The sequence below is a fragment of the Salvelinus namaycush genome, chromosome 21, assembly GCF_016432855.1.
Source record: "Salvelinus namaycush isolate Seneca chromosome 21, SaNama_1.0, whole genome shotgun sequence".
In the NCBI taxonomy this organism is placed as follows: Eukaryota; Metazoa; Chordata; class Actinopteri; order Salmoniformes; family Salmonidae; genus Salvelinus; species Salvelinus namaycush.
The window spans coordinates 35,470,639-35,496,836 of record NC_052327.1 but is presented as its reverse complement, the minus strand read 5'-3'; the positions used below and the strand labels follow the sequence as shown (position 1 = coordinate 35,496,836).

Sequence of the window (26,198 nt, the reverse complement as noted above, 5' to 3'; positions counted from 1 at the left end):
ATGGTGGTGGCAGCATCATACTGTGGGGATGTTTTTCAGCGGCAGGGAAGGGGAGACTAGTCAGGAGAGGGAGAGGAATGGAGCAAATTACAGAGAGATTCTTGATGAAAACCTGCTCCAGAGCACTGAGGACTTCAGACTGGTGCGAAGGTTCACCTTCCAACAGGACAATGACCCTAAGCACACAGCCAAGACAATGCAGGAGTGGCTTCGGGACAAGTCTGAATGTCCTTGAGTGGCCCAGCCAGAGCCCGGACTTGAACCCGATCGAACATCTCTGGAGAGATCTGAAAATAGCTGTGCAGCGACTCTCCCCATCCAATCTGACAGAGCTTGAGATGATTTGCAGATAACAAATGGGAGAAACTCCCCAAATACAAGTGTGCCAAGCTTGTAGCGTCATACTCAAGAAGGCTTGAGGCTGTAATTGCTGCCAAAGGTGCTTCAAAGTACTGAGTCTGAATACTTACATAAATGTCAAATCATTTGTATAAATTTGCAAACATTTCTAAAAACCTGTTTTTGCTTTGTCATTATGGGGTATTGTGTGTAGAATGATGAGGGAAAAAAATGTCTAATCAATTTTAGAATAAGGCTGTAATGTAACAAAATGTGGAAAAAGTCAAGGGATCGGAAAACTTACCGAATGCACTGTATTGGCAAAAGATCTGATCGGTCAAAAAACTCATGTGGCAAAAGATCAGAATTGGGATGTAAACGCAGCCTTTGAGTTGTTTATGTAGGCCAGAGCCCTATACTATGTACATGGTTGCACGAGTTAGTGAGGTGAGGTAACTTTGACCAACTCAGAGTTCAACTCGGGATAACCGGTACCACAAAAGTTACCTTTTAGCCAGGTAAATTTCTATGGCAACGAATCCTTCAGAACTAACCTGCTCCCAGGCAGGCTAACTCAGGGCTAAAATTTTATACTGAATTGTCTGAGCTGTGAGTTGAGGAACAATAGAAACAGATTCCCTCCCACTTGCAAAGATTGAGTCCTAATCTCCTTCATTTGAAGAAGGCTGATTAAATATTTTATTAAATGTAATGTTGTGTTAAAAAATTATGTTCAAATACTTATCACATTTGAAACGTAACTCACAGTATAACTTGTGTATGACTTAAAACAAATATTTTATCGCTAGTAAAGATGTTGGTGCATTAATAAACACACCAAAGATGGCATTACCAATAAGTAATACAATAAAGACGGCACTTCTACAAGCTTATTTCACACCACAGCCTGCTGAATTTGACAGATAACTTTTTCATTTTGAAATCGGCACAAATTTCAAATGTGGCACCGACTCGCCCATGGACTGATATTTCAGCATTGTCTCAATTAAGAGTTTGAGTAGCTATATGCGGCATGCACAGGAGTTAGCGGCAGGCAGACGAGCAATATCTAGTCAGTACGGATTAAGCCGGATCCGGAATGTGAAGCTAACTGAACCTGGCTAGCTTTAGAAAACCTTGAGTAGAATATAACATCAATCGTTCTATACCTCTCTGTAGTGACAGCATCCACGATAATCCATTGTTTACTATTGCTACAGCTAGCTTGATTAGATAAACTAACCATTTAATTTAGAGAAATTCCAAGTGTTTACATTTTTAACTACACAACCCACTCCACACTTCGTAAGGGTGTTTTTATATATAGCTTTGAACTTCATTGTACTGCTGAAAGGTTCATTTCTACCATAGAAGACTACTGATAGAGTAGCTGTTGTTTTGTTAACTTTTATTTTGAATGCTTTATTAAGGCCAAAGTAAATCTTTCGGTTCTTCTAGCGGAACTTGGGTCATACCGAATTGGTCCATGTATTGAAAGTAAAATCATTGATATTAGTTTACAAAGCAACTATTCCAAAACCATTCCACTTTAATTGAAAAATCACAGCAAAAATGCATGTAGTCTGGAAGAACGATAGACTGAAAGTTGATTAATGGTCATTAAGATTATTGAGAAAAAAAATACAAAGTTACATAATGGAGCTTTAAATGCCTCATGAGTAAAGCACAACCGTCGGTCTTTATCATAATACAAAATATTTGGTTTTATTACACTATTGTTTACAAACGACAATAATGTAAACAAACAATGTATAGCTTGGATGTCATGGACTGGTCCTCTCAGTTGGTAGAGCATGTCTCTTGCAACACCAGGATAGTTGGTTCAATTCCTAGGACCACTCGTACGTAAAATAATGATGTACGAAGCACGCATGACTACGTCGCTGTGGATAAAAGCGTCTGGTAAATGGCATATATACCGTTAGTCCTTGCACCTTGAACGCAGTCTATGAATTTGAGGGGTTACATTTTACTAGCCCCATCCCTCAGCTGTATGCCAAAACAAGTGACAGGGCAGCAGTTTTTCAAATCCCAGAATGTAGCTTTAATCTGTTTCTGACATTTCTGTCAAGTAGACACGTGCTTGAAAACAAGGACTGGTTCAGTATGAAGGAAGTTAAAGGGTGTTCGCAAGCCAATTCTAAATAGCATTAACACAATGACTGGACGTCTATGGGTATCTGCTAGTTTGGCAATTCCTTAGTAGTAAGTACTTTGATGTACCAGTGTCGTAACAGATTTGAATACGCCATCATTATTCTCAATTCACTTGTGTTGAGTCTGATCGCATAACATCAAAAAATCGTTAAACAATAAACCTGAAAATATGGAATTGTCATATGAAATGTGCTAAAACAGCCAAAGAGATGCGTCCTTCAAGCAGACATGAACGAAAAGTGTATAATAACTAACTGGCTGAATGTATGTATTTTTGGGGGATTGGCACTAGGTTCTTCTCAGTTGATGATTAGAGGGAGGATCGATGAGGGCCGTCTGTCTGCAGTCAGTCACTGCTACTGTCTGAGCTCACGTAGCAGCCTTCCTCCCCAGTGTGCCCCACAAAGCAGAGACCTGGGGAACACCAGCAACAGAAAAAGGTGGTCAGTCAGAACTACACTGTATATGCAAAAGTATGTGAACACCCCTTCAAATGAGTGAATTTGGCTATTTCAGCCACACCGTTGCTGACAGGTGACTAAAATTGAGCACACTGCCATGCAATCTCTATAGACAAACATTGGCAGTAGAATGGCCTTACTGAAGAGCTCAGTGACTTTCAACGTGGCACCGTCATAGGATGCCACCTTTCCCAACAAGTCATTACGTCAAATTTCTACCTTGCTAGAGCTTCCCCAGTCAACTGTTAGTGCAGTTATTGTGAAGTGGAGACATCTAGGAGCAACAACGGCTCAGCAGTGAATTGGTAGGCTACACAAGCTCATAGAACGGGACCACAGAGTGCTGAAGCGCATAAAAATTGTCTGTCCTCGGTTGCAACACATACTACTGATTTCCAAACTGCCTCTGGAAGCAACGTCAGCACAAGCCCTGTTCATCGGGAGTTTCCTGAAATGGGTTTCCATGGCCGAGCAGCCGCACACAAGCCTAAAATCACCATGTGCAATGCCAAGCGTCGGCTGGAGTGGTTTAAACCTGGCTGGTTTATCATGATTCAGGCTAGGCACCTTACATCCAGTGAAGGGAAGTCAATGCTACAGCATATGCCAGGAGAACTCTACCTGCCCAAATGGCGTTTTTCTTTTACCCCAACACGGTTAATCCAAAACCACGCCCGTTAATCAGAGGGGCGTTCTACTACGCTTCCATTGGCTAGCTAGCATTGTCTCACTCACAGGCGATCAGAGCAGAGACAGTGACCTTCCAAGGTAAGGATGGAAAGTGTAATTTAACAATTAGCTGCCTACCGTAATGCAGGCCTATTATCATCATGTTTGGTAACATTTGCCCATGTATTTATTTTCAGAATTTGAATGAGTGGTAAAAATGTCTCAGAGACCTCTTCTGAATTTCCTCTATTGCAGGTCAGCTAAGTTAACCTAGGCTACTTAACGTTACTAGCTCGGTATTTGAAGTTGTTATATTATCATTGGTAGTCTATTATCAGGTAAAAACATTCTTATTATTCATAATTTCTCAAATATTTATAAGCTAATCATTCAGTCGAACACGATTCTACAGCCATTGAATCTGTCTTTGAGCGTTAAGGGACGTTAATAGCTAGCTTGGGCCACGACATTATGTTATAAAAAAAATTAAATCTTGAAAAACAAGGGAAAATGTTATTAATCAGTGACAAATTTCGCGCCGCGATATTCACTTCCGAACTTGGAGACCTCTCAAAGAACTGTAGGATGCCCCTCTGAATAACTGGGCGTGGTTTTGGCTTAACTGCGTTAGAAAAAAGACGCACCCGAATGCAGTGCCAACTGTAAAGTTTGGTGGAGGAGGAATAATGGTCTGGGGATGTTTTTCATGGATCGCGCAAAGTCCCTTCGTTCCAGTGATGGGAAATCTTAACGCTACAGCATACATAGACAATTCTTTGGGAACAGTTTGGGGAAGGCCCTTTCTTGTTTCAGCATTACAATGCCCCCATGCACAAAGCGAGGTCCATACAAAAATGGTTTGTCGAGATAAGTTCTTCCACACCTAACTGGCCAGCACAAAGCACCGACCTCAACACCATTGAAAACCATTGAGATGAATTGGAACGCTGACTGCGAGCCAGGATTAAATCGCCCAACCTCACCTATGCTCTTGTGGCTGAATGGAAGAAGTCCCTGCAGCAATGTTCCAACATCTAGTGGAAAGCCTTCCCAGAAGAGTGGAGGCTGTTATAGCAGCAAAGGGGGGGGGGGGGACCAACTCCATATTAATGCCCATGAGTTTGGAATGCGATCTTTGACGTGTCCACATACTTTGATAATGTAGTGTATTTTGTTTTCTCTATGGCTAATTTTTATCTATTTTTTATTTAACCAGGTAGGCCAGTTGAGAACAAGTTCTCATTTACAACTGCGACCTGGCCAAGATAAAGCAAAGCAGTGCGACAAAAACAACAGAGCTACACAAACAAATGTATAGTTAATAACACAATAGAAAAATCTATGTACAGTGTTTGCAAATGTAGAAGAGTAGGGAGGTAGGCAATAAATAGGCCATAGAGGCGAAACAATTACAATTTAGCATTAACACTGGAGTGATAGATGTGTAGATGATGATGTGCAAGTAGAGATATTGGGGTGCAAAAGATCAAGAGGGTAAGTAATAATATGGGGATGGGGTAGTTGGGTATGCTATTTACAGATTGGTTGTGTACAGGTAAGCTGCTCTGACAGCTGTTGCTTAAAGTTAGAGAGGGAGATATAAGATTCCAGCATCAGTGATTGTTGCAATTCCTTCCAGTCATTGGCAGCAGAGAACTGTAAGGAAAGGCGGCCAAAGTAAGTGTTGGCTTTGGGAATGACCAGTGAAATATACAGTTGAATTTGGAAGTTAACATACACTTTAGCCAAATACATATATACTCAGTTTCTCAATTCCTGACATTTAATCCTAGTAAAAATTCTTGTCTTAGGATCACCACTTTATTTTAAGAATGTGAAATTTCTGAATAATAGGAGAGAGAATGATTTATTTCAACTTTTATTTCTTTCATCACATTCCCAGTGGGTCAGAAGTTTACATACACTCAATTAGTATTTGGTAGCATTGCCTTTAAATTGTTTAACGTTTTTGGTAGCCTTCCACAAGCTTCCCACATTAAGTTGGGTGAATTTTGGCCCATTCCTCCTGACAGAGCTGGTGTAACTGAGTCAGGTTTGTAGGCCTCCTTGCTCGCATGCGCTTTTTCAGTTCTGCCCACAAATTGTCTATGGGATTGAGGTCAGGGCTTTTGATTACCACTCCAATACCTTGACTTTGTTATCCTCAAGCCATTTTGCCACAACTTTGGAAGTATGCTTGGGGTCATTGTCCAATTGGAAGACCCTAGCTTTAATTTCCTGACTGATGTCTTGAGATGTTGCTTCAATATATCCACATCATTTTCCATCTTCATGATGCCATCTATTTTGTGAAGTGCACCACTCCCTCCTGTAGCAAAGCACCCCCACAACATGATGCTGCCACCCCCGTGCTTCACGGTTGGGATGGTGTTCTTCGGCTTGCAAGCCTCCCCCTTTTTCTTCCTAACATAACAATGGTCATTATGACCAAACAGTTCTATTTTTGTTTCATCAGACCAGAGGACATTTCTCCAAAAAGTACGATCTTTGTACCCATGTGGAGTTGCAAACCATAGTCTGGCGCATTTTATGGCGGTTTTGGAGCAGGGGCTTCTTCCGTGCTGAGTGGGCCTTTCAGGTTATGTCGATATAGGACTCGTTTTACTGTGTGTCACGAATCCCGCTTCCTGAGTCTGTTTTTGCCTGTGTTCTGTCCTGGAGTGTTTTTTTCCCGGTGTCCTGGAACGCACCCTGTCTGGTTGCCGGGCGACGTAGCTGGTTGGGAGATCTCTGATTACCGCACCTGTTTCCAATCCGCTATCTGCACACCTGGTCCTGATCATCACCCCTCCACTTCATAAGCACTGACCTGACATCCATTCCCTGCCGGATCGTTAGCCATGAACAGTATGTTGTGCCAGTGTATCAGCCTCCAGTTTGATAGAGTTTGTTTTGTTGTTTTGTACGTTTTGCTTGCCTTGAACTCACCTCTGTTTTTTCTGTCTACAGTCATTCACCCGGAACACTCATCTCATCCCTACCTGGTCGTCGGTGACTTCAGTTACTTCATTGGATCTGCCTATTCAATCCCATCAACTCACCTCCGCTGCCCGCTCCGTCACTTGGATTTTTCTATCACTACATTCAAACTTGTAAATAAATACTCACCTTCGTCTTACTCTCCTTGTCCTGGTCTGCTTCTGGGTTCAACTTTAGAAAACCCTGACACTGGATATAGATTTTGTTGTACCGGTTTCCTCCAGCATCTTCACAAGGTCCTTTGCTGCTGTTCTGGGATTGATTTGCACTTTTCGCACCAGAAGAACGTTCATCTCTAGGAGACAGAGCGCGTCTCCTTCCTGAGCGGTATGACGTCTGCGTGGTCCCATAGTGTTTATACTTGCGTACTACAGTTTGTACAGATGAACGTGGTACGTTCAGGTGTTTGGAAATTGCTCCCAAGGATGAACAAGACTGTGGTGGTCTACAATATTTTTTTCTGAGGTCTTGGCTGATTTCTTTTGATTTTCCCATGTTGTCAAGCAAAGAGGCACGAGTTTGAAGGTAGGCCTTGAAATACATACACAGGTACACCTCCAATTGACTCAAATTATGTCAATTAGCCTATCAGAATCTTCTAATGCCATGACCTCATTTTCTGGAATTTTCCAAGCTCTTTAAAAAGGCACAGTCAACTTAGTGTATGTAAACTTCTGGCCCACTGGAATTATGATACAGTGAATTATAAGTGAAATAGTCTGTCTGTAAACAATTGTTGGAAAAATTACTTGTGTCATGCATAAAGTAGATGTCCTAACCGACTTGCCAAAACTGTTTTGTTAACAAGAAATCTGTGGAGTGGTTGAAAAACAAGTTAATGACTGCAACCTAAGTGTATGTATGTAAACTTCAACTGCACCTGCTGGAGCGCGTGCTACGGGTGGGTGTTGCTATGGTGACCAGTGAGCTGAGATAAGACGAGGCTTTACCTAGCAAAGACTTATAGATGACCTGGAGCAAGTGGGTTTGGCGACAAATATGTAGTGAGGGCCAGCCAACGAGAGCATCCAGGTCGCAGTGGTGGGTAGTATATGGGGCTTTGGTGACAAAACGGATGGCACTGTGATAGACTACATCCAGTTCGCTGAGAAGAGTGTTGGAGGCTATTTTGTAAGTGACATCGCCGAAGTCAAGGATCGGTAGGATAGTCAGTTTTACGAGGGTATGTTTGGCAGCATGAGTGAAGGAGGCTTTGTTTTGCGAAAAAGGAAGCCGATTATAGATTTCATTTTGAATTGGAGATGCTTAATGTGAGTCTGGAAGGAGAGTTTACAGTCTAACCAGACACCTAGGTATTTGAAGCTGTCCACATATTCTAAGTTAGAAACGTCCAGAGTAGTGATGCTAGTCGGGGGTGCGGGCAGCAATCGGTTGAAGAGCACGCACTTAGTTTTATTTATGCATTTAAAAGCAGTTGGAGGTCACGGAAGGAGTGTTGTATGGCATCGAAGCTCATCTGGAGGTTTGTTAACACAGTGTCCAAAGAAGGGCCAGATGTATGCAGAAAGGTGTCTTCTGCGTAGAGGTGGATCAGAGAATCATCAGCAGCAAGAGCGACATCATTTATATACACAGAGAAAAGAGTCAGCCTGAGAATTGAACCCTGTGGCACCCCCATAGAGACTGCCAGAGGTCCGGGCAACAGGCCCTCCGATTTGACACACTGAACTCTGAGAAGTAGTTGGTGAGCCAGGCGAGGCAGTCATTTGAGAAACAAAGGCTATTGAGTCTGCCGATAAGAATAAGGTGATCGACAGAGTCGAAAGCCTTGGCCAGGTCGATGAAGATGGCTGCACAGCACTGTCTTTTATCGATGGCGGTTTTGATATCATATAGGACCTTGAGTGTGGCTGAGGGGCACCCATGACCAGCTCGGAAACCAGATTGCATAGCGGAGATGGTACGGTGGGATTCGAAATGGTTGGTGATTTGTTTGTTAACTTGGCTTTTTAAGATTTTAGAAAGGCAGGGCTGGATGGATATAGGTCTACAACAGTTTGGGTCTATTTGAAGAGGGGGATGACCGCGGCAGCTTTCCAAATTTTGGGGATCTCAGACGATACAAAACAGAGGTTGAATAGGCTAGTAATCGGGGTTGCAACAATTTCGGCGTATAATTTTAGAAAGAGAAGGTCCAGATTGTCTAGCCCAGATGATTTGTAGGGATCCAAATTTTTCAGCTCTTTCAGAACATCAGCTGTCTGGATTAGAGATCGACCGATTAAATCGGAATGGACGATTAATCGGGGCCGATTTCAAGTTTTCATAACAATCGGAAATCGGTATTTTTGGGCGCCGATTTGCCTTTTTTTTTTTTTATACCTTTAATCTTTATTTAACTAGGCAAGTCAGTTAACTTCTTGAGGGCAGGGGGCAGCATTTTCACTTTCGGGAAAAAATAGCATGCCAAAATTCAACTGCTTGCTACTCATCCCCAGAATATAAGATATGCATATTATTAGTAGACTTGGATAGAAAACACTCTGAAGTTTCTAAAACTGTTTGAATCATGTCTGTGAGAATAACAGAACTTATGTAGCAGGCAAAACCCTGAGGACAAACCATTCAGAATTTGTATTTTTTTTTGATGTCACTGTCTTTTCAATTAGTTTTTTTAGAGACACCAGATTTCTAATGGACTTGCTTGCAGTTCCTACCGCTTCCACTGGATGTCACCAGTCCTTGGAAATCGGTTGAGGTTATTCCTTTGTGTAGTGAAGAAGTAGGGCTATCGTAAATGAGGGTCACATTAAGTACATTTTTTGAGAGAGTCACGTTACGAAAAAAGTTGCGTCAGTTTGTTTTCTTTTTGTATTGAACACAGATCATCAACGTTTAAAAATACCTAACGTTGTATTACAAAAGTATTTTGAAATGTTTTGGTAAAGTTTACATGTAACTTTTGATATATTTTGTAGTGACTTGGCGAAAGTTGGAAGCTGTGTTTTTCTGGATGAAATGGTCAAAATAAATTGACATTTTGGATATATATCGACGGAATTAATCGAACAAAAGGACCATTTGTGATGTTTATGGGACATATTGGAGTGCCAACAAAAGAATTTCGTCAAAGGTAAGGCATGATTTATATTTTATTTCTGCGTTTTGTGTCGTGCTTGCAGTGTTGAATTATGCTACTCTTTGTTTACTGTTTTGCTATCATCAGATAATAGCATCTTATGCTTTCGCCGAAAAGCTTTTTTGAAATCTGACATGTTGGCTGGATTCACAACGAGTGTAGCTTTAATTTGGTATCTTACATGTGTGAGTTAATGAAAGTTTGATTTTTATATCATGTTATTTGAATATGGCGCGCTGTATTTTCCCTGGCTATTGGCCGGTGGGACGTTTGCGTCCCACCTGCCCCAGAGAAGTTAAGAACACATTCTTATTTTCAATGACGGCCTAGGAACGTTCTGCCTCGTTTAGGGGCAGAACGACAGAATTTTAACCTAGTCAGCTCGGGGGATCCAATCTTGCAACCTTACAGTTAACTAGTCCAATGCTCTAACACCTGATTACATTGCACTCCACGAGGAGCCTGCCTGTTACGCGAATGCAGTAAGCTAAGGTAAATTGCTAGCTAGCATTAAACTTATCTTATAAAAAACAATCAATCAATGACTGTCATTGCTCCAATGTGTACTTAACCATAAACATCAATGCCTTTCTTAAAATCAATACACAAGTATATATTTTTAAACCTGCATATTTAGCTAAGAGAAATCCAGGTTAGCAGGCAATATTAACCAGGTGAAATTGTGTCATTTCTCTTGCGTTCATTGCACGCAGAGTCAGGGTATATGCAACAGTTTGGGCCACCTGGCTCTTTGCGAACTAATTTGCCAGAATTTTACGTAATTATGACATAACATTGAAGGTTGTGCAATGTAACAGGAATATTTAGACTCATGGATGCCACCAGTTAGATAAAATACGGAACGGAATAAACGTTTTGTTTTCGAGGTGATAGTTTCCGGATTAGTCAAAGGTATATGGTTTAGAGAGAAATAGTCGACGCGTTATAATTCCTGTAATAACTTGCGGCTGAACTTGAAAGGGGTTCCTTCGTTATTTTACCGTTCATGTCTTCCATAGAGAATGTCTTGATCTACTTAAAATAAGGTCTGTGTTTCGTGCAGGCTAAAACCGCCTCGACGTTTTGATACCCGTGTAAATCTCACTAGGATAAGGTAACGTTTGTCAACATATTTTCATAAATCCACTCTACAAAAAAAATGATCTTCGCTTATATTTAGCCAATATTGATCAGAGTTACATTTTTTACATTTTAGTCATTTAGCAGACGCTCTTATCCAGAGCGACTTACAGTAGAGTGCATACATTTTATTACATTTTACATACTGAGACAAGGATATCCCTACCGGCCAAACCTTCCCTAACCCGGACGACGCTATGCCAATTGTGCGTCGCCCCACGGACCTCCCGGTTGCGGCCGGCTGCGACAGAGCCTGGGCGCGAACCCAGCCCAGCCTGGGCGCGAACCCAGCCCAGCCTGGGCGCGAACCCAGCCCAGCCTGGGCGCGAACCCAGAGACTCTGGTGGTGCAGCTAGCACTGCGATGCAGTGCCCTAGACCACTGCGCCACCCGGGAGGTCACACCCGGGAGTTACCTTGTCCTATGGATATCTACACAGTTATAAAATTGTCAAGGTGGTGTAAGCCTACACAAAACACAGACCTTATTTTAAGTGAATCTAAAAAATATCCTATGGAATAAAAGGAACCGCTTTTCAGATTTTGCTAGAAGGTGTCATGGGAATTATGACTCTCACTTGGGTCGTCAATTCTTACCATGCCCATGATTAAAATAGGATTTCCTGCATATAGAAATGAGTTTTTATTTTCAACATTCATCACAGGTAACTTAAACTCTATTTTTATTCAAACAGTTGAGAGTATTTGTCTCCTAAGCAGACTCTTCAGTATCATTGTCACTTCAGAGCTGTGTGTGTGTGTGTGTGTGTGTGTGTGTTTATGTATTATATTAAGTTAAAATAAAAGTGTTCATTGTTCATTCAGTATTGTTGCAATTGTCATTTTTACAAAAATGTGTGTATGATATATATATTTAAAAAAAAATATATATATATATATATATATATATATATAAAAATATATATAAAAAAAAAAATCGGCCGATTAATCGGTATCGGCTTTTTTTGTCCTCCAATAAATCGCTATCGGCGTTGAAAAATCATAATCGATCGACCTCTAGTCTGGATTTGTGTAAAGGAGAAGCTGCTGCAGGGGGTGCAGAGCTATTGGCCGGGGTAGGGGTAGCCAGGTGGAAAGCATGGCCAGCCGTAGATAAATGCTTATTGAAACTATCGATTATCGTAGATTTATCGGTGGTGACACTGTTTCCTATCCTCAGTGCAGTGGGCAGCTGGGAGGAGGTGCTCGTATTCTCCATGGACTTTAGTGTCCAGAACTTTTTGGAACTAGTGCAACAGGATGTAAATTTCTGTTTGAAAAAGCTAGCCTTTGCTTTCCTAACTGACTGAGTATATTGGTTCCTGACTTCCCTGAAAAGTTGCATATCGCGGGGGCGTGAAAGCCTTACTGGAGCCTCCTTGTCATTATAAGAGGCTTGATACAATGATAGAAAGCGAGTGAAGTTAAAGGTTAAATAAATACATTTTAAAAAGTGAAAGAGTTTTGGGGCAGCTAACTGACTGCAAATAAACGTAATTAACTTTAGCTTCTGGAATTTAGTGCAAATGATTCTAAAAACTTACCATTTGAAGTCTTCTTTTCATCTTCCTCAAATCGGTCGAAATCCAAACTAACAAAAGCACTCTGAGGACATCACAATTCACCTTCATCAATATTCATTATGAATAAACAACGAGGCATGACATCTACTAGAACATTCTGTTACTGTAAGCAGAACTCTGACAACTCATCTGGAAGGTCATGTCTTGTATTTTTTAGTTTGCGAATGTCAAAAGGACTAAATATCCAAAGTATGTTAACCTACAGGTATTGCTAGCTGTACAAAGGAGGTTAGGAGTTAAACATAATATATTTGTTCCCTCTAATGAAAAGCACTACCTTTTGCTTGAGGAGCATCTTCCAGTCTCCCCTCTCCTGTTTGACGAGCCTGATGACTGGCTCATTGCACTTCATCTCCCAGGAGCACCTCTCTGCAGTGATGTTACTGTGGAGCTCCAGGTGAGCACGATAAGGCCTGTCATTCACACACGCACTAGAGGCAATAGTTAGAAATGTAATATTATCAAATTAAATGCTTCTCTCATTTGTGATGCAGGGAATTACAGCCCCAATGTTGACTTCATCCTGTACACACAATGATACCTTGCACGGGGAGTTATTAAAAAAAAAAATATATATTTACATAGAATAGAAACATTAACAGCTCAGCACTTGCCTCAAGCTACTTAAGATTTTTTTTTAAAGATGTATGTTCAGGTGGTTGAAAGGACACATGACAGACATTCAACAGACCTGTACACCACTCTGTCAGGGAAGAATTCACATCTCTGATCCACTGGTTCTCTGAGCTTTATGTTCAGTGTGACTGTGTCATCTCTCTGGAACCACTTGATCTGTGGATGGAAACTGAAAAAGACTAACTAAATGTAAATCTGTGATGGATTGGAGTCAGTTCAGTCAATTAATATATTTATTAAGTAAACTGAATTTAAATAGAATTGACCCCATGCAACACTGATGCGCAATACATAAACAGAAAATCAGTTTCATTTGACTATTCAGAAATATAAGGGATACGTGTACCTCAAATACCTTTTTGGTGCATCCACATCAACACTGATGACTTTCTCACCGTTGATGACTTGCTGGCTGTTGACTTGCTTCTCATCAATCAAATGACCTGAATAAAACAAATCAAACTTTGTCACATGCGCCGAATACAACAAGTTTAGACACTTCCCGTGAAATGCTTAATTACAAGCCCTTAACCAACAGTGCAGTTCAAGAAGAGTTAAGAAAATATTTACTAAATAAAATTTAAAATAAAAAAACACAATAACGAGGCTATATACAGAGGGTACCTGTACCGAGCCAGTGTGCAGGGGTAAAGCTTAGAGGTAATTGTACATGTAGGTAGGGGTGAAGTGACAATGCATAGATAATAAACAGCGGGTTGCAACAAATGGGGGGGGGGGTCAATGTAATAGTCTGGTGGCCAGTTGATTAATTGTTAAGCAGTCTTATGGCTTGAGGGTAGAAGCTGTTGGCGCTCCGGTACCACTTGCCGTGCGGTAGCAGAGAAAACAGTCTATGACTTGGGTGACTGGAGTTTCTGAAAATGTTATGGGCTTTCCTCTGACACTGCCTATTATATAGGTCCTGGATTGCAGTAAGCTTGGCTCCAGTGATGTACTGTGTCGTCCGCACTACCCTCTGTAGCGCCTTACGGTCAGATGCCGAGCAGTTGCCATACCAGGCAGTGATGCATCGGTCAGGATGCTCGATGGTGCAGAACTATGAAGATCTGGGGACCCTTGACATATTTTTCAGTCTCCTGATGGGGAAAAGGTTTTTTGTTGTGCCATCTTCACGACTGTATTGGTGTGTTTGAACCATGATAGATCGTTGGTGATGTGGACACCAAGGAACTTAACTCTCGACCCGCCCCACTACAGCCCCGTTGATGTTAATAGGAGCCTGTTCGGCCCGCCTTTTCCTGTAGTCCACGATCAGTTCCTTTGTCTTGCTCACATTGAGGGAGAGGTTGTTGTGCTGAGGGAGAGGTGGTTGTCTGACCTCCTCCCTATAGGCTGCCTCATTGTTGTCGGTGATCAGGCCTACCACTTGAGTCATCAGCAAACTTAATGATGGTGTTGGAGTCGTGTTTGGCCACCCAGATGTGGGTGAACAGGGAGTACTGGAGGGGACTAAGTACACACCCCTGAGGGGCCCCAGTGTTGAGGATCAGCGTGGCAGACTTGTCGTTGCCTACCCTTACCACCTGGGGGCTGCCTGTCAGGAAGTCCAAGATCCAGTTGCAGAGGGAGGTGTTTAGTTCCAGGGTCCTTAGCTTAGTGATGAGCTTTGTCGGTGTAACTGGTGTGAAATGGCTAGCTAGTTAACAGGGTGCGCGCTAATAGCGTTTCAATCGGTGACGTCACTCGCTCTGAGACCTTGAAGTAGTTGTTCCCCTTGCTTCTGGCCGCGGTTTTTGTGGAGCGATGGGTAACGACGTGTCGAGGGTGGCTGTTGTCGCTGTGTGCAGAGGGTCCCTGGTTCGAGCCCAGGTAGGGGCGAGGAGAGGGACGGAAGCTATACTGTTACATTGGTGCCGTGATCCGGATCACTGGTTGCTGCGGAAAAGGAGGAGGTCAAAGGGGTGTAACCAATGTGAAATGGCTAGATAGTTAGCAGGGTGCGCGCTAATAGCGTTTCAATCGCTGACGTCACTCGCTCTGAGACCTTGAAGTAGTTCCCCTTGCTCTGCAAGGGGCGCAGCTTTTGTGGAGCGATGGGTAACGATGCGTCGAGGGTGGCTGTTGTCGATGTGTGCAGAGGGTCCCTTGTTAGAGTCCAGCGAGGAGAGGGACAGAAGCTATACTGTTACATGGGTACTATGGTGTTGAACACTGAGCTGTAGTCAATGAACAGCATTCTCACATAGGTGTTCCTTTTGTCCTGGTGGGAAAGGGCAGTGTGGAGTGCGATGGAGATTGCCTCATCTGTGGATCTGTTGGGGTGGTATGCAAATTGGAGTGGGTCTAGGGTATCCGGGAGGATGCTGTTGATGTAAGCCATGACCAGACTTTCAAAGCACTTCATGGCTACCGACGTGAGTGCTACGGGGCGGTAATCATTTAGGCAGGTTACCTTCGCTTCCTTGGGCACAGGGACTATGGTGGTCTGCTTGAAACATGTAGGTATTACAGACTCAGTCAGGGAGAAGGTGAAAATGTCAGTGAAGACACTTGCCAGTTGGTCCACGCATGCTTTGAGTACACGTCCTGGTAATCCATCTGGTCCCGTGGCTTTGTGAATGTTGACCTGTCTAAAAGTCTTGCTCACATCAGCTACCGAGAGCATTATTACAGTTATTACCCAGAACAGCTGGTGCTCTCGTGCATGCTTCAGTGTTGCTTGCCTCGAATCGAGCATAAAAGGCATTTAGCTCGTCTGGTTGGCTCGCATTACTGGGCAGCTCGCGTCTGGGTTTCCCTTTATAGTCCGCAATAGTTTTCAAGCCCTGCCACATCCGACGAGCGTTAGAGCCGGTGTAGTAGGATTCAATCTTAATCCTGTATTGACGCTTTACTTGTTTGATGGGTAGTCTGAGGGCATAGCGGGATTTCTTATAGGCGTCCAGATTAATGTCCCATTCCTCGAAAGCGGCAGCTCTAGCCTTTAGCTCGATGCGGATGTTGCCTGTAATCCATGGCTTCTGGTTGGGATATGTACGTACGGTCACTGTGGAGAAGACGTCGTAAATGCACTTATTGATGAAGTCGACGACTGAGGTGGTATACTCCTCAATGCCATTGGATGAATCCCAGAACATATTCCAGTCTGTGCTAGCAAAACAGTCCTGTAGCATAGCATCCGCGTCATCTGACCACTTCCGTATTGAGCGAGTCACCGGTACTTCCTGCTTTAGTTTTTGCTTGTAAGCAGGAATCAGGAGGATAGAATTATAGTCAGATTTGCCAAATGGAGGGTGGGGGAGAGCTTTGTATGCATCTCTGTGTGGAGTAAATGTGGTCTACAGTTTTTTTCCTCTGATTGCACATGACATGCTTGGAGTAGTATGAAGAGCCAGCCTTATGAGGTACAACAATGGTGAATGGCATATTAGACTACTCAAAATATTTGAGTCTTTATACATCTTTGTTGATCATTATCAACTTCTGTTTTCAACAATAGTGAATGTCGTGGTTCAACAGACATACAGTAAATGTACTTTTTGTACATTGTTGATCACTATCAAACTAAAATAGTTTACATACCATTTTCAATGGGGCGGGGAACTGCAGAAATCCAGTCTTTGGGGGTGAATCCTTGTAGAGCTGTATGCCTGCATGACAACACAAGTCTTGTGAACATCACATGTTGAAGTGAGATCAATGCAACACTAGCCATTGATCCCAGTTAGAGCACTCAGCACAGATGGAAGCCTAAGAACACTAGCTAAATCAACGTTTTTCCCACGTCATTTCAATGAAATTATGTTGAACCAATGTGTAATAAACGTTAAATTGACGTCTGTGGCCAGTGGGATATCACGGGTCGGGTGCAGAGCTGCACTGTATAGTGAAAGAATCAAACATCAGAAAATTTATTTTTATTGACCGACTGCACCAAAGAAAAAAAATAGGAAGAACAGTAAGCGAGCAGCAACGGAAGTTTTTCCCAGTGAAAATGAAGAAGAACACCAACCTCCGTGTTTGAGTGGCACCTTGGAGGTTAGCTATGAGGCTCCTCCACTGCTCCATTTTGGGGTCGTTGTGCGCAGTTGTTGGGGCAGGTAACTGTGGCTCGCTAATTGTTGGGAGTGGGGCAGATATCTGGGCTTCGCTAGGTGTTGGGAGAGGGGAAGTTATCTGGACCCTGTCCATGAGTGTTGGTAGTTGAGCCTCGCTCGGATCAGGAACTGCTGCTAATGGGGCCTCCTGTGGCTTGGGCGAGAGCTGGGTCGGGTATACAAAGACATCGTTCATCCAAGGCTGGGATGCATGAGCAAAGACCTTCTGGTCCATCTGGTGCAGATCTGCTGAGGCCTTCATATGGCACTGGGACAAGTCTGTCTGGGCATGAAGCACAGACGTTTGGGTCTGGGGCGGGTCTACAGAAACCTCCTGGCCACAGTGTAAGTGCTCGACAGCTGCCCTCATCCTGTGGACCAGGGCCTCCTCTGCAGCCTGCACCTTCTCCTCCAAGGTCACCCCAGAGCCATCCGGCCTAACAAACAAACCAAGCAGACATGAGTCACGACACACAATTGTAATAGGTTGATAATGCAGTGCTCTCATTAAGTACTGAAGAAAAAGAAATTGAATGATTGACCGCCATGTCCTATCTGACATAACTTACATATCTGCACATAGCCCCTGGTGTAGCAACATCCATATTAACATCCTGTATTACATTGTGCCGTATTATAAGTGAAGAATGCTGTTGGATGTCAGTGTACAGCATCTTGTATTATGGAGGTCCCATGGTGCCGAAAGCCTGGTTACCCATGGGCATAGAGGACTGAACTCACACCGTGGTGAGCAGGGCATCCCCAGCACTGGCTCCAGGCCCAGCCCCGTGGCAGAGCTCCTTCAGCAGGTCCAGGTGCTGAGGGTTGCTGGTGCCCATCCCCGTGCTAAGGATCTCAGCGTGGACGTTGCATTCATTTATTAAGGTCTTCAGGCCTGGTAGTCGGGTCATCCGCACCTGAGAACAAAGCACATTTTTACATTTTAGTAATTTTCCAGATGCTCTTATCCAGAGCCATTTACTGGAGCAATTAGGGTTAAATGCCTTGCACAGACAGATTTTACACCTAGTCGGCTCTAGGATTCGAACCAGCGACCTTTCGTTTACTGGCCTAATGCTCTTAACCGCTAGGCTACCTGCCGCACAAGGATTAAGTGTTTGTGTTGAAGATTTGTTGAAATTCAGCTGTCTGTAGTTGGAGTAGAAGAACCTACCATGGGATCGACGAAGACCGTGTTTCCCAAACACAGAACAACCTTGGCTTGGTGCTGCAGGCCTTTGATCTTCTGACTGATGGCCCTGGTGACCTGAAACCACAACATAAGAATAATGTCATTGTCAGCGCTAGCTGTGCCACCAGAGACTCTGGGTTCGCGCCCAGGCTCTGTCGCAGCCGGCTGCGACCGGGAGGTCCGTGGGGTGACGCACAATTGGCCTAGCGTCGTCCGGGTTAGGGAGGGTTTGGCCAGTAGGGATATCCTTGTCTCATCACGCACCAGCGACTCCTGTGGCGGGCCGGGCGCAGTGCACGCTAACCAAGGTCGCCAAGTGCACGGTGTTTCCTCCGACACATTGGTGCGGCTGGCTTCCGGGTTGGATGCACGCTGTGTTAACTTCTTATGGCTGCAAGCCCGAAGCCGGGCACAATATGACAACAGCCACTTCAAGTGCAGGGCGCGAAATTCAAAATATATTTTTTTGAAATATTTAACTTTCACACATTAACAAGTCCAATACAGCATTTGAAAGATAAACATCTTGTCAATCCAGCCAACATGTCCGATTTTTTTAATGTTTTACAGAGAAAACACCACATATATTTATGTTAGCTCACCACCAAATAAAAAAGACAGACAGACATTTTTCACAGCACAAGTAGGATGCAAGTAGCATGCACAAGCCAACCTAACTAACCTAGAACCAACCTAAATAACCTAGAAAAAACTACCTCAGATGACAGTCCTATAACATGTTACACAATAAATCTATGTTTTGTTCAAAAAATGTGCATATTTTAGCTATAAATCAGTTTTACATTACTGCTACCATCATAGGTACAGTCAGAAATCGCACGGGAGTAGCCAGAGAAAATACAGACACCAACATCAACTACTAATTACACATCATAAAACATTTCAGAAAAATATATGGTGGATAGCTAATGAAAGACAAAGATCTTGTGAAAAGAGCCAATATTTCCGATTTTTGAAGTGTTTTACAGCGAAAACACAATATATCGTTATATTAGCTTACTACATTAGCTAGCACACAACAGCATTGATTCTAGTCGAACGGTAGCATAGCACAGTTCGACAGATATATGAAAAAGCATCCCAAATTGGGTCCTTATCTTTGTTGATCTTCCATCAGAATGTTCTCCAAGGGGTCCTTTGTTCAGAAACGTCTTTATTTCGATCCAGAACGAACGATTTCCCTCTTGAATTAGCAAGCACACTGGCAGTGCGACGCTAACCTCTCCATCTTGACAAAATTCTTGCGTCGCATCACGTCTAAAGTCCAGAATAAATTTCAATAATATAATTAAACTATATTGAAAAAACATACTTTAGGATGAAATTGTGACATGTATCAAATAAAATCGAAGCCGGAGATCATATTCACCTTAAACGAGCGTTTTCCAGGAGCCGAGTACAGGCCCTACTTCGCGCCCAGAAAAAAAAAATAAAGTGCGCAAGTCTCACTCCAAGAGGTTGTGTTCAGTCCCTGGACGAGATATTCAAGTCCTTTCTGCTCTCACTTCCGCATGACACCCAGGGGAAGGCGTATGACGTGTTTCTACAGTCCTAAGTGAAATGCCCTTTTATAGACAAGGTCTTGAAGAGAGACATCGATGTTGGAAATCTCACTTCCGGATAGGAAATGGGCTGTAAAAATAGTTCTGTTCCACTTAGAGAAATAATTCAAACGTTTTTAGAAACTAGAGACTGTTTTCTATCCAATAGTAGTAATAATATGCATATTGTAAGAGCAAAAATTGATTAAGAGGCCGTTTGAAAATGGGCACATATTTTCCAGTTTTTCAATACGCCCCCTGCAGCCATAAGAAGTTAAGAAGCAGTGCGGCTTGGTTGGGTTGTGTTTCGGAGGACGCATGGCTTTCGACCTTCGTCTCTCCCGAGCCCGTACGGGAGTTGTAGCGATGAGACAAGATAGTAACTACTAACAATTGGATACCACGAAATTGGGGAGAAAAAGGTTGTTTAAAAAAAAAATAATGTTTAATTAAAAAAGATTAAATAATAATAATGTCATTGTAACTTGTTGTTCTAGAGTCATTAGTTACACACTTTGAAAAGGTAAGGTCCAACAATAGCAATTGGCATTCACAATATGAGTCTCAGCAATCACAATTATGCCCTGAATCTATTCCGCCATGCCCAGAAATCTGTTCCTTTTATTCTCTGTTCCCAACGCAATAGACGACCAGTTCTTATAGCCTTCAGCCATAACCTTTTCCTACTCCTCCTCTGGTGATGTAGAGGTTAACCCAGGCCCTGTAGCCCCCAGTTCCACTCCTATTCCCCAGGCGCTATCATTTGTTGACTTCTGTAACCGTAAAAGCCTTGGTTTCATGCATGTTAACATCAGACGCCTCCTCCCTAAGTTTGTTTTATTCACTGGTTTAGCACACTCCACCAACCCTGATGTCCTAGCAGTGTCTGAATCCTGGCTTAGGAAGGCCACCAAAATTCTGAAATTTTCATCCCCAACTACAACATTTTCCAACAAGATAGAACTGCCAAAAGGGGTGGAGTTGCAATCTACTGCAGAGATAGTCTGCAGAGTTCTGTCATGCTATCCAGATCTGTGCCCAAACAGTTCGAGCTTCTACTTTTAAAAATCCACCTTTCCAGAAATAAGTCTCTCACTGTTACCGCTTGTTATAGACCCCCCCCTGAGCCCCCAGCTGTGCCCTGGACAGAATGTGAAATAATTGCCCCCCATTTATCTTCAGAGTTCGTACTGTTAGGTGACGTAAACTGGGATATGCTTAACACCCCGGCCGTCCTACAATCTAAGCTAGATACCCTCAATCTCACACAAATCATCAAGGAACCTACCAGGTACAACCCTAAATCCGTAAACACTGGCACCCTCATAGATATCATCCTGACCAACTTTCCCTCTAAATACACCTCTGCTGTCTTCAACCAGGACCTCAGCGATCACTGCCTCATTGCCTGCGTCCGTAATGGGTCCGCGGGCAACGACCACCCCTCATCACTGTCAAATGCTCCCTAAAACACTTCAGCGAGCAGGCCTTTCTGATCGAAGTGGCCCGGGTATCCTGGAAGGATATTGACCTCATTCCATCAGTAGAGGATGCCTGGTTATTCTTTAAAAAAGTGTTTTTCACCTTAAATAAGCATGCCCCGTTCAAAAAACGTTGAACTAAGAACAGATATAGCCCTTGGTTCACTCCAGACTTGCAAAATCTGGACCCCTACAAATCAGCTGGGCTAGACAATCTGGACCCTCTCTAAAATTATCCGCCACAATTGTTGCAACCCCTATTACTAGCTTGTTCAACCTCTCATTCGTATTGTCACAGATCCCTAAAGATTGGAAAGATGCTGCGGTCATCCCCCTCTTCAAAGGGGAAGACACTCTAGACCCAAACTGTTAGACCTATATCCATCTTACCCTGCCTTTCTAAAGTCTTTGAAAGCCAAGTTAACAAACAGATGACCTACTATTTAGAATCCCACCGTACCTTCTCTGCTATGCTATCTGGTTTCCGAGCTGGTCCTTGGTGCACCTCAGCCACGCTCAAGGTCCTAAACGATATCATAACCGCCATCGATAAAAGACAGTACTGTGTAGCCATCTTCGTCGACCTGGCCAAGGCTTTCGACTCTGTCAATCACCGCATTCTTATCGGTAGACTCAACAGCCTTGGTTTCTCAAATGACTGCCTAGCCTGGTTCACCATCTACTTCTCAAATAGAATTCCGTCTGTCTAATCGGAGGTCCTGTTGTCCGGACCTCTGGCAGTCTCTATGGGGGTTCCACAGGGTTCAATTCTCGGGCTGACTCTCTTCTCTGCATATATCTATGATGTCGCTCTTGCTGCTGATGATTCTCTGATCCACCTCTACGCAGACGACACCATTCTGTATACTTCTGGCCCTTTGGACATTGTGTTAACAAACCTCCAGATGAGCTTTGATGCCATACAACACTCCTTCCATGGCCTCCAACTGCTCTTAAATGCAAGTAAAACTAAATGCATGCTCTTCAACCGATCGCTGTTCGCACACGCCCACCCGACTAGCATCACTACTCTGGACTGTTCGGACTTAGAATATTTGGAACACTATAAATACCTAGGTGTCTGGCTAGACTGTAAACTGGCTAGACTGTAAACATTAAGCATCTCCAATCCAAATCTATAATCGGCTTCCTATTTCTCAACAAAGCCTCCTTCATTTATGTTGCTAAACATACCCTCGTAAAACTGACTATCCTACCGATCCTTGACTTCGGCGATGTCATATAGAAAATAGCCTCCGACACACTGTCTTTGCTAGGTAAAGCCCCGCCTTATCTCAGCTCACTGGTCACAATAGCAACACCAACCCGTAGCACGCGCTCCAGGAGGTATATTTCACTGGTCATCCCCAAAGCCAACTCCTCCTTTGGCCGCCTTTTCTTCCAGTTCTCTGCTGCCAATGATTGGAACGAATTGCAAAAATCACTGAAGCTGGAGACATATCTCCCTCACTAACTTTAAGCATCAGCTGTCAGAGCAGGTTACCAATCATTGCACCTGTACACAGCCCACCCAACTACCTCATCCCCATATTGTTATTTATTTTTTTGCTCCTTTGCACCCCAGTATCTCTATTTTCACATATTTTGCCACTATGGCCTATTTATTGCCTTACCTCCCTAATCTTACTACATTTGCACACACTTTATATAGGTTTTTCTACTGTGTTATTTGACTGTACATTTTTTTATCCCATGTGTAACTGTGTTGTTTGTGTCGCAAGGCTTTGCATTATCTTGGACAGGTCGCAATTGTAAATGAGAACTTGTTCTCAACTGGCCTACCTGGTTAAATAATCGTGAAATATATAGATTTTTTTTATTTTAAAAATCTCAACACATAATTTTAGCTTCTGTAACATAGTTCATGGTCATTGGTTCTAATAATTTAAATGTTCTATCGCTAAAGATGAGCTCCCAAAAAGTGAGTGAGAAAGAGCCCAGTGAGTGCAGCCTGGTGTAAGAGACCTTGGGGTTCCATTTGACCTCAGCGTCGATGGGCATGGCCCTGCAGACGATGATTTCCAAAGCCTGGGGCGGCATTATGTGGAACTGGGCCGGCAGCTGCAGCAGCTGGTGGGACTTCACCTCCTGCTCACGCCCCTCATCCAGGAACAGAGCCCTCACGCTGCAGAACATCCACTCACCCTTGTCCGGCACCGAAGTCACCCGCACCCTGCATGACAGGTATGAGGAGCAGTGGGAGGAGTTGTTAAGGAATGTGAGGTAGAGTGGCATTGGGTTGATATGTGACAAAAGCATTTGACCCACCCAGAGGATTTGGACTACACTTCACTGCATGTAACCATTACTTGGCATGTTGTTTAAACCTGCTTCATGGCCATATAACATACATCATCAGTTATGAAAGTGACTGAATTAATGCTGTTTGTTTTCTGACCTGTGGTAGACCTCATCCTCTTGTACTCCGTACAGCCCTCCCTCCAGAACCTCCTTAGCACCCAGCTTCTCAGCGGAGTAGTATGTAGTCATTGCTGCTGCCAGGCTCTCATAACGGTCCTCCTTCTTACTCACAATGCGTCCGTAGTAGACGGAAGCAGTCTTGATGAACAAGGGCAGAACCTTTCAAACGTAAGAGTGAAAAAAATATGATTTCTTCATTTGTATACATTCAGATAGCATATTAAGCTATATTACACCTGTGATCTCATTGGAAAAGCTTGAGAGGATATGTCCAACTTTGGCATCTGTTCTTGCCTGATATCTACACCCCTGAAACAAGTGTTATCATATAATATGCTGACTCACCACAATAGTTCCAGAGTCTGGTTGCAGTGGCTGGTCTGTTATGGGGCTGATGCTGTGTCGATAAGAACAAACACTGCTGTCCCTGCAATACAGCAAGAGTCACATTAAGCACTACATAAAGAATAGCAGGTGCCACCTATTGCTGCTGTGCCCTTGAGCAAAGCAATGAATTACAAAACTATAAAGTTCTATTCTTAAGTGCATAGAACAAGTATGCATCTTTCAAAGTACCCAAATTCAAGGTTCAGCTTATGTCTTGAGTATTGTAACATGCATAACAGCAAATCAAATCTAGCTTTATTGTCCCATGGAGAAATGCTCGACAGAGTATTGTCTGCATCTCAGCTGCACTGACCTACAGAAGCCAAAGCTCTTGAGGTATCTGCACAGAGGCCTGTCAGACTTCTGTTCCTCCTTGGCACGCAGGACTCCCTGGGCGAATTGCAGCAGCTCTGGAGGCAGCGAGGCCTCAGTACGCTTTAGGTAGCGCAGGACCCCGATTACGTGACGGGCATTCCTCTCAGATAGCAGCAGCACTGACTTGGCAGGGTGGGCCGTGCTCTCTGCAGCACGCTCCTGTCAATCACAGAATCCAATATGAAAAGGAATTCACAAAGTAGACTATCCTCATACAGTCAAAGAAGACACACTTACACAGGTGCCATCTGAATAAGTTATGTAAAAGGAGACCACTCAGGGCCATCTTCTGACTTGAGATCTGCCCGCTAAACTAGACGTCTCCCTGAAAAAGTCAAGAGCTGTGCACGCTTATCTCAGCTCTGAATCCAGGACCGAGCAAGAGAAAGAACATATTAGTTTGTCCTAACGTTACCTTGTCTGAAAGGTTCTGGAAGTTCTGGGACATGCAAAACAGACGGCTGCCAAACAGCTTAGGTGAGCTTGGGAAGCCGTAGTGCACAACACACGTAGCATCACAGATACCCAAAGACTTCATACACTCATTGGTGGTGACTGGTACAGAAAGACAAGGAAAGAAAAACAGGTCAGATTGGACAAAGGGCAAATTGGGAAAAAAATAGAGACAAGCTGACTTTCAATCAAGAAAACTGAGCTGACCTGGCAGATTATGCCATAAAATGGAAAGATGTATGATATTTCATATTCATTGCAACTGTCAACTCCTAAGAAAATGCAATTGTGCATCAGTTCACCCAGAATGACATGAGTGCCAGGTCCAATGGGCTTCTTCCACTGCTCAGTCACAAAGTCAAACTGGTAGGTTAACTCCTCGTGGGCCTTCAGGGAGAACGCTGATGTGTTTGAAACAGCCTGAATGACAGATACAAGAAACAAACATTTAGTTGACTAAATATACATGAACAATGTATTTTTGTTTTTCTAGTGCTGTACACTTGTGGTAAGATGTCCAAAAATAAGGTTGCAAAATGCAAATCTTACAAGTTTTGAAATGTAACAATGTCTTTTTCTTTCTATAGTACCTCGTACCAGCAGTGGAGAGGACATCCAAAAATAAGGCTGCCAAAATAAAATGTCTTAGTTCTAGAGCTATAGATTGCTGCAGTTACCTTGAAGACATGTTCGGCCTCCTCAGCCGAGTTGGTGATGACGAGGGTCTTCTGGGCCACGTCGGGGGTGAAGTCCAGCGCCCCGAGCAGGATAGAGATCTTAGTGCAGTCCAGACACAACAGGATAATCTTGGGGGAGGCAGAAGAGAGATAGCTTTCTATTTTATTATTTTTTAACTTTTTATTGAAGAACATATACATGAGTGAAACTTTGCTTTGAGAGACTTTTAGACCTTGTTTGACTCTTGAACACTTCTTCCCTTACTAAAAGTAATGACTAGTCTAAATGAGATACGATGAAAGCAGGTTTACTGTCCCATTACATAGCTTTAATCAATCACAAATCCAACGAACAGGCCCTTCAAATCAGAGATATCTACACACTTAAAGGGATAGTTCAGACAAAATCTATATTTGAGTGAAATTACCCTTATTAACTTGAGTTGTCTTTGTAGGCCCAAAGTGA

The 26,198-nt window shown here is 43.2% G+C and overlaps 1 protein-coding gene across 1 annotated transcript in view; it reads right to left on the bottom strand.

Annotated features, from left to right (window-relative positions):
- Window positions 1-2,863: 2,863 nt before the first annotated feature.
- The window catches only part of tdrd12 (tudor domain containing 12), a 30,344-nt gene continuing 7,009 nt past the window's right edge, over window positions 2,864-26,198 (bottom strand). Inside the window, exons 15-28 of the mRNA XM_039016917.1 lie at window positions 25,733-25,861; window positions 25,358-25,475; window positions 25,018-25,157; window positions 24,541-24,758; window positions 24,186-24,267; window positions 23,818-23,999; window positions 23,385-23,592; window positions 18,338-18,430; window positions 17,905-18,080; window positions 17,079-17,600; window positions 13,161-13,274; window positions 12,747-12,900; window positions 12,431-12,491; window positions 2,864-2,931 (exon numbers count right to left, since the gene is read on the bottom strand). Of these exons, the coding sequence (XP_038872845.1) occupies window positions 2,864-2,931; window positions 12,431-12,491; window positions 12,747-12,900; window positions 13,161-13,274; window positions 17,079-17,600; window positions 17,905-18,080; window positions 18,338-18,430; window positions 23,385-23,592; window positions 23,818-23,999; window positions 24,186-24,267; window positions 24,541-24,758; window positions 25,018-25,157; window positions 25,358-25,475; window positions 25,733-25,861 (2,265 nt within the window). The remainder of the gene's footprint in view (window positions 2,932-12,430; window positions 12,492-12,746; window positions 12,901-13,160; window positions 13,275-17,078; window positions 17,601-17,904; window positions 18,081-18,337; window positions 18,431-23,384; window positions 23,593-23,817; window positions 24,000-24,185; window positions 24,268-24,540; window positions 24,759-25,017; window positions 25,158-25,357; window positions 25,476-25,732; window positions 25,862-26,198) is intronic.